This window comes from Elaeis guineensis, chromosome 2 (genome assembly GCF_000442705.2).
Source record: "Elaeis guineensis isolate ETL-2024a chromosome 2, EG11, whole genome shotgun sequence".
Taxonomy (NCBI): domain Eukaryota; kingdom Viridiplantae; phylum Streptophyta; class Magnoliopsida; order Arecales; family Arecaceae; genus Elaeis; species Elaeis guineensis.
Window position 1 is genome coordinate 54,780,100 of NC_025994.2, and position 13,813 is coordinate 54,793,912.

A 13,813-nucleotide genomic window follows, 5' to 3' on the forward strand; every position below is an offset into this window, starting at 1 on the left:
GGGAATAATAATAACTCTACATTGTCTAGATAGAATGTAGATTGGATCTAAATACCTTCCGCCATAGCCTCAGTTGATTAGTAACTTTGTATCTACTATTGAGAAGAAATGCAATACATGCACAAAATTCTTTCAATCTACTGTTGTCGATCTTAGATGGATAGGATACTGTAAAATATACGTAGATCAGAGACTCTGTATCTTTATTTTTATAGTGGTTAAACCTCTCTTCATCAGAAAAATACTTCCACTATCTTAGAAGTAGATATCTCCACTATGCCCTCAATCAAAACTATCTAGTCAAACTGAGTAATCGGCTTATCTTGTAGGTTATCATTTTTGATTTTGTAAAAGAGAGTAGAAAGTAGATAGGAACTATAAGGTTATTTTATGAAATTTAAATTTTAAAATTTTAATAATCTCACATTGCATAAAAGTGGAGAAATTTTTTTTAAAAAAATTTATTAAAATGATGACATCTGTGCCCGTAGAGGCTCCATTCAACATATGAAAGAGCCTGTACCGCGAACCGTCAATGAATGCGCCATGTGGATCCGAGGAACGAGGACTTGGTGGGGGGCCCTCGTTATTTATAAAGACAAAGGATACACATGGGGTTGCAAGTTCTTGAAACTCCGTGGAGCTTTGACAAAGTCAAAAAAACAAAAGTTCAAACTAAGAAAACCCACCAAAATAGGCTTGTAAAATAAAATTTCCTTCTAGTGATGATAAGATCATTGTCGGATAATGAAATAGGTTTTTGATACAAAATCTATAAAGAAAGAAGCATGATCTCTTTTCAGGATGACGGCTATATATGTGCAAGAACTTCACCCTCCTTTCTTCAGCCAGAAAAGAACTAAAGGAGAAGTCAAAGCAATGGGACAAGAAAACGTTATAGAGAAACGGGTAAGAGTTGCCTACCGACACAACAGAAAGATGGCGACTGAAGTAGATGGTATGCATTGCATCCCTCTATATAATGTATCTTCGCACTCTTGCTGGTCCAACCAAACCCAAAAACGAAGCAATTGTGTGCGGAAGGAAGGAAAAGGCCCAGGGAGAAAAGAGGGCAAGAAACCGTGATGATGCCGACGATGTTGCTTAACTTTGTCTACCCACCCCCTCCGTCCCTTTTCCTCGCGGCCACGTCCGTCATCAGCTTCACCGCCCTCTCATTCTCGGGCATCTCCGAGGTCAGCGACAAGCATCTCCAGTACTCCAAGTTCTGGAACGCCAACCCTCCCCCGCGCGCCAACCCCATCCGCCTCTCCGGCCGGACCGGAATGCTCCTGCTGTACGCGCCTGCGCTCGCGGCGGCCGTCGCCTCCTTCGCCGTGCCGGGCGTCGTCACCACCACGAGGTCCCAGTTACTCAGCTTGGCTCTTAGCCTTCACTTCTTCAAGAGAGTTTTCGAGGTATATAAATCAAATCATTTTATATTCGATTCAATGTTTTTTTTTTTTTTGCGGTTTGCTATGGCTTCTTCTTAGATTCTGGTGCTGGAGATTTTATTTTTAATTTTGGTTCCTTTGATTCTGATGGAAGCCGATGGTTTCTGTAGAATATGTTGATTTAGATATTCTTTTTGCCTGAGAACTTTGCTGTTAATTTTCCAAAGTAATCATTGTTAGCAACCTTGATTTAATATCTATTCAACTGGAATCAACTCCTATAAAATCTCCAACATCTAGATGTACTTGCTGTGCATGTTCTGATATTGTCAATCAGCTTTGATGTAAAGTGATGATCTGCTCTTTCACCAACTGGACAATGTATTGCCATTCACTGTCCTACAGTTCTAAGCTATTTTAACTTTGAACTGTCCCTTGATTTGAAAATTGCCAACCTCAGTACAATTTGAACTTTCAAGGAAATAAGTCGTGGTTTTGAGAAAACTTGTTAATATTTATTATGATCAGAGATCTATCGTAATTTTCTTGGTCAACCACACCAAACTATTATCATTTGCCCGCTGCATATGCCATTAATGACCACATGATGTTGGAGCTTGCATTATTTGAATCATTATGTTGTATCACTTTATCCTGTGATGAATTTGTAATATCCTGTCTTCCTTTAAAAAGTACTTACTGGGTGTGATAGAACATCTAAGTTGCCAATGATGATAAATTTGCTTTTCGTCAAACTTTTCCCTTTCTTTACAAAAAAAATTGAAGCATAGTTAACCTTGAGGAAGTAAAATTGAATTTGAGTAGCATGTCTATTTTTTGTCTCTCCATCAAAACAACTGTATAATTGAATTTGTCTATTTTTGTCGCACTCAAATCATATATTTTAGATGTTTTTTCATGTTAGTTCCTGTGAGCTTAATTGATGAGAGGTGCTGTTCCATGACTATAGCATCAATAAAATGCTGCCACTATGACCACTGCCAGAATTGCCTCCATTCAAAAAGAGAAGACTTGGCTCATCATATCTTCCACCACCCACATCATCTTCATACAGGGACCTCCATCCAAGTTCTTACAGCAGTGCTAGGTTAATTGGCTCCAAGCATTTGAGGCCCAGCTCCCTGCACTTAGGCTTACATACCAAATCCATCAGCTGCTGCTTTTGCATGGCATTTCCCCTTTTCCTCTGTTGGCCATTGACAATGATAACTTTCTAGAAAAACAGTGCTTTTCTTGTTATAGCAAACTCGAGAATTTCTGCAATCTTCTCAAATGAGATTCAGTGGTTATCTCAAATGTGAGTTTGCAGGATAATCTTGTCAATCTTCTTCAAATACCTTGGTGATTAAATGACTTTAATTCGATGTTGAAATCATATAAATTGCATCAAAAATAAAAGGAATCATATTAAACTATTCAGTAATCATTTCATTGCTGTACTACTTAAATCCCTTAAGATATGCTATTAAGGTAATAGAATTTGTACTTTTGCCTTCTTCAGTCTTTTGTAACTGTGTTCCAAATTTCCAATGACGTCTGTTTTGGGGCTTGGTCTCTTAACATTTTGTCAAAAAATGGATTCCTCCTAGTGTATATTTTTCCCTTAACATTATGCATCTCCCTTGGTTAGCCATGTCGATTTAATCAGTCACAAAAAAACATCAAATTTGCTAGGATTGAGAGTATCTTCTTCGAAATGCTATTTTAGTTAATTGCCACTGCATTGCAAATTTGAGTTTTAAAGCATCATCTTCACTACGATGAGTCATGAAAATTATTGCCAGGTTTGAAGAAGTGCACACTAAGTTTGTGAATTTCTAGGAGTACTATTATCGATAGCAGGATCTGAGATAATTATGATGGTAATGTGGTGAGCAGAGGTCTATCATCAACTCCATCTGCTTTTGTTAACTGTTTCTAGCCAAATAAATAAAATTTGTGTCAATTTTATTTTTTTCAGCCAACTAAGTCTTATAAATCATGCCAAGTAAATAACTCAGGCAGGGTATGGAAAATTTGTCTCCAGTTCATTTTAAAAGATAAACATGTTCATTTTGGGGAAGAAAGATAATAACTTGGATATAAAGAATAAGGACTTCAAAATACACCTTTATGAATTTATCTATCCATGACCACATCATCTCTTTGCTGTCTTGCTGTCATTGTGCCCACATTGAAATAGATTTTTCTTTGAGGATGAACTTGTGACCTTCATCATGTCTTTGATCACCTTGCTATGTGGTAATTTCAAGAGCAGAGCAACATCTTTTCAGTGGAAGTGGACAGATTTTTGTCCCACCATGAAATCGTTAATCCATACACCTGATGTTAGTGTTGTGAATAGTGTCCCAAAGTCAATCGTCAGCCTGTTGACGGTTGTACTCTTTCTTGTATTAGTATATGAATTATAAATTAATAAAAGTTATTTTGACATTTTTCATCACAAATTATTTCATCTTCTAATGAATTCTTGTATTGTGGTGAAGTCCTTAGGACTATTTAGACTCGACAAAGGAGAATTTGTCATTTAGTCCTTAAACCTGTTCACGACCAAATGATACGTTGTTACCAAGGACAACAACGTTTATCAAGCAAAGGTCGTTGTGTGCCATATGGGTTGGTTGTCCTCTTAACCAAGGAGTGTGGAGACACTGGTATGGCATACAGATGAGATGTAAGGGTACATCTGCACTGAACGTGACCGACTTCGGAGCCTTTTCTGCTGTCAAGATTTGCTCCGATGGGATATGGGTATAATTGTCCCTCCGATCTGAGACCGCCACAGTGACTTGCAAGCAACTCACTGCACTTGGGCACTGGACTACCTGAATTTCTAATTTAGTGACGGAAGGCTGCTGGGTGTAGTCAAGTACTTGACTTGTTGGTGCGTGTGTCAAGATGGGATTGACCACTCCAGTTCAGGAGCTGTGTACAGTTGTGTTTCAATTTAGCAAAACCTTGGCCAGGGTAGCCCTAGTGAGGAGTCACAGGACTGTTTGAGTTGAGCACGATTCGGATGATCTGATCAGGGTTGACAGTTTAACCCTGAGTCGTCCTAAACACAGAGGTCGAAAGGATGAATTATACAGTAACCATATTCACGTAGGTTCTGAGTGTTGCGATTGCAACTATTCGACCTATCCGGACGTCGGGTACCATTGCTAGATGGTCACTTCGATTAGTATAGGAATTGGTTCCTGTGCTACCGGCTTAGGATCGAACCTGCGAGGTTACACACATTAGAGGTTCCTATCTGATCTGATGGCTGGTGAAGAGTCCTAAGTGTCTGGGATTCTGTGATCGAGAATCAGGATTCTCTGATCATGAGTTCCACATATTTTGGGTACCGGAGTCAAAAGTTCCACTGGTTTGGGACTTTTCGATCAGGGTTTCATATCGATAAATTTTGATGTCCGATTGCCCATCGAATTTGGACTCAGTATTTATGAGAGGTTTAATTAGTGATTTGATCGCTAATTAACTCAATTTGATTGAGTAATTATTTTTGGATCAAGTCCAATTGAATTGGATTCAGTTGGGTTTGATCGATTAGGTTAAGTGTTGACCTAATCGCTAAGGTGTTTTGGTCCCTGATTTGATCAGGGGTTAGGCTTAGTCAATTTCTGATTTGATTAGGATTTTATTGAGCCTAAATAAGCCTAATTAAGTTGGGTTTAACTTAGTCTAATTGTGCTTAACCTATTTTGATTAGGTTGGTTCAATTATGATCAAACCACCTTTTGAATTCAACTCCCTGTGCCACCTCACTTCTTTGCACCCATTTGAATTCACGAGAAGCAATTTCTCATGAATTTTCCTCCACGCAGAAGGCATCCCATTCCCACCCTTGTGCGCCAATTATCTGGATAAAAATAAGTTAGTCGGCCATTCAAATTCAAAGGATGTTTAAATTTGAATGGGCAACCAACTAATCCATGCGCCAACCACCTTATCTTGTGCGTCCCTTGTTTTACACAAGAAAGAGTTTCTTGTGTAAACTCTCCATGCACAAAGAAGCCACGCCTCTTCTCTTCTCACGCCCAAAGTGGATAAGGATGAGTTGGTTTGCATTTGAATTCAAGTGTGCAACCACTTATCTTTATCCTTTCAAGCGGATAAGACACGTCTTGCACTGTTTTAAAAGAGAAAGGGAGGTGAGGCGTGCGTAGAAACTTTCCAAGAGAGAATAGTGGGTGTGAGAAAGCCTTGTGCATGAGTAGGAAGTTCAAAAACTTTCGAGAGAAAAAGAAAGAAAAGAAACAAGAGTGGGCGCAGGGTTTTCAGTGAGTAACCTAGGGTTTTTGCTTGGGGTTCGGAAAATGAGAAGGTGAGCTATGAGTGTCGTGAGCCCACCAAACTTCAGGGAGAGCTTCATCAATCTCTCTACCATCTTTGCTGAGAATCCGGAGCATCCGAGGAGTCGGCAAACATCGATCGAAGGAGTTCAATCAGCATTGGCCGTTGAAAGGACTCTACAATGAACTAGCATTCGTGAGGAGCCGATCAGACCGGGAGCTTCATGTGGACGATCTGCAGAGGCTAGACACACTGTGTGGCTGCGTTGCAATGATCAGACCTTCCAGACGGTGATCAGATTGCAGCGATCGACTACCTGCATGAAGGTAATGTGTTCTGAACACATAACAGTAAATTGTTTACTGTAGAAGTTTGAATTTCAAATTTAAATGCATGCTATATATCATATTTAGATCCTAGTGTAGGATAAATACATGTCAATTAATTAGATTAATTAATATTTTTTGCTATAAAATTATAATTTTGAAAAAGTTTTAAAATTACCGTTTTACCCCTGCACTGAAATTCACTTCAAATAGTATCAGAGCGGATTCTAAAATATGATATATATTTGCATGCGTAGATTAATGTGTAATCTAAAAGTTTAAATTTGAAATTCAAAATTCAAAATTTAAAATTCAAAATTTAAAATTTGAAATTTGTTTGAAATTTGAAATTTAAAATTTGGTTGAAATTTTAAATTTGAAATTCAAAATTTGAAATTTAAAATTCAAAATTTAAAATTCAAAAATTTGAAATTCAAAATTTGAAATTTGTTTGAAATTGGAAATTTGAAATTTGAAATTTAAAATTTAAAATTTAAATTTTGAAATTGGTATATTTAGATATACTTGATCCAAGTAGCAAGTAGTCTAATTGGGTTGGTTGCCATGGTCGTCCGGTCATAGGAGAAAAGAAGGGTTTAAAGGCCCTCTCCTCCCATTTAATGGGTCTCCTATGGCAGTAGGGGTACCGATGCAATTATATCCCATGAAGACGAAGCAGCGAAAAGACTTAATTGTAAAGATTCAATTGTTAAATTTATCATGAGTGTGTTAGATTAGATCTAAAGGAATATTCATGATTTTTTTTGATTGAGTTATTTTCTGTTATGTAATTAGCAATAGGATTGCTGTTTATGAAATGTGCTGATCCGTTTGTGAAATAAGTCAACACATTTGGTGAACATAAAATAAAACCTTTCAAATTTGAAAATTATTTTCGAAATACCAAACCTTGACCCATCAGCCCAAATACTTAATTAAAAGAATTAAGTGTTGTCTAGTTGGTCTAGAATTGTGAATTAAGACCTATGACAATTGCATGAACTTGTAGGTCAATGGGTTAGATGAATTAGGTCCATAATTGGGTTAGACCTAAGGTTAGCTTAAAGAAATGGATTAAATTAGAGTAATTGGTCAAATCTAATCAAAAGTTGAATTAGATTAGGTCAAGGATACTCTAGACTCAACTCCAATAGTTGTAGTTGAACGGGTCCATGTCTTTAACTAGACCAAGATAGACTTAATTCATGGCTACGCGGTGGAACCCTATTTACTAAGTTGATCAAATTAAAACTAATAAACCGGTTGGTGTCTAGGGTAAGTTCGGCAGTTTGACCAGTGGTTTTTAAGTGGGAGCTACTCGCATTGATTCGATCTCTGACGAGTTAATGGCATATCCCCACCACTGATCTCACTTACCTGGCCAACCTGGTGAGTTAGGTTTTGATTAGATCATTTGGTGATTAGGGCTCATCCATGTCATTAGATAAATTAGTGTGACTGATTTAGGTACTCCTAATGCCGGCTTTAATTAAATCTTTTTTAATCTGACTTGGTGAAGTCAGTGGGAGGATTAAAATTAGCTGATTAATTTCTTCTCTTCTATCCTTTAATAAAAATTCTCAAAAATTATTAGGTCCCTAAAAATGATTAAATTATAGTGATAACTAAGTCATAGCCTCCCATTAAGTGAGTGATAATGAGTCCATTAGTTTAATAATCATTGGAGGCCCAAAGGCCTGGTGCTTATTGACTAATGGAATTATCATTCATAGTATGATAATTTGGTTGAGTCTTTCTGATGGTGGTTAGGTTGGCCGGCTAAAGTCAGGCCTGATCATTTATTAGTCAGATTCACCAAATCAAGTCATGTTAATGGTTGGACCTAACCAGATCTTTTTAGTGGAGGCCAAAGTCTACTGATTAGGTTCTGGGGTAAAGTAAATTACTAGAAGTTGTTTAGAGAAACAACTGGTAATGAACCTACCCATAGATGCACATGGGTTGACCAACCAAAGTTGGGCTCATGTGTAGTCTGTGTGGATTTTAGTACCCACTAAGGAATTAAAGTAATTCCTCGAATTGGAGGTTGAGACTACTAGTTCGTAAAAATACTGGGAGAAACTTTAGACTAAAGTCCAAGTCTTTAGTATTAATAATTTATATACTAATAGAGGTATGGTTTTCCTTTATGTAGCTATGGCCGCTACCCTGTCGCTTCGGTCATTATTAGATAATGATAAGCTCATGGGATCTAATTTCGATAGCTGGTATCGAAAATTAAAAATCGTCCTTGAGCATGAGCGGATCCTTTATGTAGTAACGGATCCGGTACCTGAGGAGCCAGCCCCGAACGCTAGAGGGACGGTCCGAGACACTTACCAGAAGTGGCTCAATGACCACACCATCGTTCGGTGCATAATGCTGGCGGCAATGAATGATGAGTTCAGCCGCAAGTTTGAGAACGCTTGATGCGTAGTCGTTGATAGCATCAAAAATAACTCTACTCACTACGTAGGTAGGATGAGTCGAGATCGTATCCTCAGGGACCTTGGGCTAAGTTGAGATTACAAAATAAAAGAAAGAAGTATTGTTTTGATTTAGAAAATAAATTATCTTAAAATTTATGTAATTAGAAAATAAAGAGCTTGGGAGTTTTGAATTAATTTTGCACTAGCAGAGTTGTATCTCTTTTTTAATTAAATAGATACGATTAATCTTTAGAAAAATACCTATCTTTCCTCGGCACACTCCGTACCCGTAGATCACGGCGTGTCTCCAGAAATTACTAGGTAAACAACTCTTCTTTCCTCGGCACGCCCCGTACCCGTAGATCACGGTGTATCTTCGAAAAGTAAAAGTTGTTCCTAATATTAATCTAACAGGAAAGCATAAATAAAAGCAGATGAAAGATAGCAAATAAAGAACTCATGACGATTTAAATAAAAAGCATAATCTTTATTGCATATAAAGAAATACAAGAAAGTTTAGAACAATAAACCATTTCTGTGTCGTTACAAAATTTCTTCTCCACTCCCGAAACTGCTAGCCTAGCTGCTCATGAAGTAGTCCCTTTCTATTCCTCTATGCAAGGCTCTAGAAGAATTTCTGGGCTCCCCTTCCAATGGAAGTACAAAAGCCTTTTTATAGGTGTTAGGAGGGAGGAGTTTTATATGGTTTCCGATGTGGGACTAAAAAAAATGCTAAGGACTAAAAGATCACAAACAGATAAAGAAAATACAAATCTTTCCTCTTAAAATATTTTCAAATATTAATTTTTTTTTCTTTAATGAGCATCTGTTCGTCTGTTCGCGTCTGCCTGCCGTGCGCCCGCACCTGCACCCCCGCGACGCCGCGTCTGCACACGCCCGCGTTGCGCCTGCATGAGCCTTCTGCGCCTCACGCATGCGTTAACGCTTCAAAAAGAAACTTTTTTATTCCAAAAAAAAATTTTATTTCTTTACAATTACATCTATATCCTTTTGGATTCATTGCATAGTATCTTCATTTTCTATAATACCGTATGCATCCTTCTTTTATTTTAATTTTATTTTAAGTCTAATTTTCTTCAAACTTGAGTCTTTTTGATCTATGAATCGGACTCTTTGTATCGGCGATCATCTTTCCTGTAAAACATAAAAAGAAGCATCAAATTCTTAATAAATAAAATAAATTAAATATGATTTTCTGCTTTAAATGACTTAAATTAAGTGTTTATCACACCCTCCAACTTGGATTTTGCTCGTCCTCGAGTAAAATAGATATATCAGTATTGTGTACCGACTCGGTCTTGAATCAAAAGTTAGGTTAGGCATCCCAAAAGGTAGATGATACCTGATCAGACCATTAAAGAGATACTTCATTGGATTATTAATTTGACCCAATTAGTGGTTGAGTATTAACTAAAGAAATTTCAAGAGCTTTTCTTTCACCAACTCTCACTTTACTCTTTAAATCCTCTAACTTAATGTGAGAGAGGTTTATTATCTTCTTGCAATTTAGTCCCCTTATTATCCATTTTTTTTTTTTAACATTGCCTACCTTTTTACGCGAACCACAACACTTACTTAAACGAAGGGGCCCGGTTACTCAGTAGGAAACCAATATATATATTTTTTTTATATATATATAAATTTTAAGGAGAATTTTTGCATACCTCGATATTTCCATCCAATCTCTCATGAAGTAGATTCTTTATTGAGATCAGTAAGAAGAGGGTTGTAGAATTACTCCTAAAATTTGGTCTAGTCCAAACCCTACCATTCATTAGGTTTTCTTAATAATTTATTCCTCGGTATCTCTAAAATTATCTTGACCGTTAATCATTCATTTATTAGAATGCCTAATTGACTCTTAATCCAAATAAAATTCGAATACACAAAACTAATTATTTCTGACCATACTCGAGGATTTGATTAATTTCCATTTCCTTCCCCCCAACTTAATCTACATTGTCCTCAATGGAGTAGGAAAGCAAAGAAAATAAAAGGAGAGAGTGCACCTGGGATAATTTTGCTTCGGAAGTTGAAGATAGCTTTATTGATTAATAGGCTCTTGTTTTAAATTCCTGTAGCTACAGTAAAGTAAAAAAAAAAATATGAAATCGTTGGGTTGCCTCCCAACAAGTGCTAAGTTTTACGTCTTCAGCCAGACGTCAAGTTTATTGACAGACTCTTCCATACAGAGTGGTCCTTTATTAAAAAAAAAATGAAGATCAGTTAAAACAAAATAAAAGAAATTTGGGTTGCCTTCCAAAAAGCGCTAAGTTTAACGTCTTCAGCCAGACGTCATATGCAATAAAACCAACAAAAGGTGGGCAATGGCTCATACTTGATTGTCCATGGAGGAGTGATTTTATCGTGTGGTGTATCCAACAAGGTGTTAACTTCTTTCATATATCCCTCAAAGTCATACACTCCAAAGTGAGCCAAGCAAGTATCTAAGGGGTCTGGTGCTAGAATTGTGGGTGTTGCATCTTCTATAATGTCTTCTACTGTATCTACTTCGAAGCAACTATCCATTGATGGTCCTTGGGAAGCACCAAACATATTCAGTCTCAGTTTCTTATTCTCAAACGATACGTCCATGACTCCTGTCCTACAATTAATGCATGCATTTGCTGTAGCTAGAAAGGATCGTCCTAAGATAATGGGAATTTGTCTTGGGTTGCCACTTAGTTCCATGTCGAGAACCAGAAAATCAACTGGAAAGTAAAACTCATCTACCTTGACCAAGACATCCTCAAGCATTCCACGTGGTTCCTTAATTGATCGGTCGGCTAACTGCAGTGTGACTGATGTGGATTTCAGTTCTCTGAATTCAAAAAGTTTATACACCGAACTAGGTAAAAGATTCACACTTGCCCCTAAGTCCAGAAGAGCTTTTTCAATGTGATAATCTCCTATAATACAGGAAATGATGGGGGCTCCTGGGTCCTTAAGCTTTGGAGGAGTGGCATGCTGGAAGACAGAACTAGCCTGTTCAGTGAGGCGTACTTTCTTTGGGATTTGTGATCTAGATTTACGTTTTTGGATGCACAAATCCTTCAAAAATTTGGCATAAGTAGGGACCTGTTTGATTGCGTCTAGAAGGGGAAAATTAATTTGGACTTGCTTAAATAATTCCAACATCTCGTCGAGTCTTCCTCCCTTTTTATCTGTAGGAATAGGGGCTTTCAGGGCATCCGAAAATGAGACTTTAGGTAAATAAGATGATTCCGGTGCAGTTGGTTCATTCTCTATTTTAAGGTCCTTGTTCTTGGGTGATTTGGATTCAGTTAGAGGTTTAGGGTCGGTCTCATTGGTTTTACTAGTGTGTTTAATAACCTTCCCACTTCTCAGAGTCATGATTGATTTGGCATGTTCAGAAAAAGCTTCTGGGGTATTAGAACTCTCAATCACAAATTGCCCTCTTGGGTTGCTCTCGGGTTGGCTAGGTAATTTTCCTCCTTCCCTCCTACTGAATGCAGTCGCTAGTTGACCTATTTGGGTCTCTAGCTTAGCAATGGATTGTGTGTGGGAGTTAAGGATCTGAGTGTTGACTTCTAATCATTCTAGTGCTTTCAGAACTTTTTCCTCAAAAGCTGAGTTGTGACCAGTAGTAGACGATTGAGGAGCATTTTGAAATTGATGGTATGGTCCATGCCTATATGTTGGGTCCTGATATTGAGGTCGAGGTGCGGCAGGATCAACCATTGGTTGTGGTCTCCAGGAAAAATTTGGATGGTTTCTTCAGTCGGGGTTATAAGTGTTCGAATAAGGATCGTTTCTTGGTCTGCGAGCTTGTTGGACTTGAGCTTGCTGAACCTGCTCGTGCACAAACTCAGAAAATTGAGGTGTGGTTGGGCATTCACTAACAAAATGGTTCGGACTTGCACATAATGCACAAACTTCTTGGATTGGGTGAGGTGGAATCGGGGATTGTCCAGTATTTAGAAGACGGTCTAATTTTTGGGACAGTTCATCTACCTTACTGTGGATATCCATGACGTTTCCAATCTGATAAATTCCATTTCTTTTTTGTTGAAGCATGGGTTGTTCTCTAGAAGTGGCAGACATATGATGTAAGGAATTCTCACTGAGTGTTTCAAAGAGCTGCCAGGCTTCATCCTCACTCTTTAGCATGAATGTCCCACCACATGATGCATCAACCATTTGTCGGTGTTTCTCCGATAGACCATCATAAAAATACTGACAAAGTTGCCATTTAGGGACAGCATGGTGTGGACATTTACGAATGAGGTCCTTAACCTTTCCCATGTCTCATGAAAAAGTTCACCCTCCAATTGGAAAAAACTGGTGATAGCTTTTCTAATTTGATTTGTTTTTCTGATTGGAAAGTATTTTTTGAGAAATTCTCTCTGAAGCTGATCCCAAGTTGAAATGGTTATAGAGTCTAAGGAGTTTAACCAATGTTTGGCTTTGTCCTTAAGTGAGAAAGGGAACAGTTTCAACCTAAGGGCATCATCTGAGAAGTTTTGGAATTTTACTGTGGTACAAATTTTAAGAAATTCATCCAAATGTTTGTATGGGTCATCATTACTAAGTCCATAGAACGATGGCAACATTTGAATAATGCTAGACTTAATCTCATATTGGGTAGCTTCTACTGGAGGTGCTTGAATACATGGAGAGTAGGTATACGAGGATGGAGTGAAGTATTCTCTCAATGAGCGTGGAGGATTAGCCTCACTAGGTGCAGCCATGTTTCTAACTCGGGTAGTCCTAAAAGTCTTTTCTAATTCTTCGTCTAATGGTTGCAAGTCGGGTTTTAGTGATCGTCGACCTAACATGCAACTAAAAGGTCTATGTAGGACTATCCTAGTCTGTTAAGGATTTTTTTTTTAATTTTATTAAGAGGAGAAGAGAGGAGAGAAAAGAGTTCTAAAGAAGAGATCCTAAGAAGTCCTAAAACTAATAGAAGAATTAGTTGTGGTTAGATTTTAATTACAATCAAGTTAACACGCAGTGGACTCTCTATCCTAAAGTTATCCTAGTTCTAGACAGCTCCTAACTGTAGTTAGCCTTCAAGCCCTCCAAGTCAGAGCTTGACCAACCAACTGGCCAGGTAAGTGTAAGGTTGGTGGGAGTCCCCCCATTGCTTTCCTTAGACACCAATTAAATTGGTCAGGTCAGCGAACGGAACCAATTAAAAACTACCTTCCTTTGGGCCCAGTCATCCCGTAAACCACTTGCCTAAACACCAGCTAGCTGACCAAGTCTAACCTGGTTCAACTCTTAGGGTCACTTGTCCTAATGAGCTCGAAATTCTTAGGGGTCAACGTCTAATTAATTTTAGATTAAGGTCTAGGTTATGCAA

General features: G+C 37.9%; 1 protein-coding gene and 1 non-coding gene across 2 annotated transcripts in view; both read left to right on the forward strand.

Moving 5' to 3' along the window:
* Positions 1 to 995: 995 nt before the first annotated feature.
* The window catches only part of LOC105036394 (uncharacterized), a 43,069-nt gene continuing 30,251 nt past the window's right edge, over positions 996 to 13,813 (forward strand). Inside the window, exon 1 of the mRNA XM_073251776.1 lies at positions 996 to 1,418. Within this exon, the coding sequence (XP_073107877.1) occupies positions 1,086 to 1,418 (333 nt within the window). The 5' untranslated portion in view covers positions 996 to 1,085. The remainder of the gene's footprint in view (positions 1,419 to 13,813) is intronic.
* LOC140855950 (small nucleolar RNA R71) lies at positions 12,707 to 12,811 on the forward strand. The gene has a single exon (XR_012139392.1). It is a non-coding gene; the product is annotated as a small nucleolar RNA R71 (small nucleolar RNA).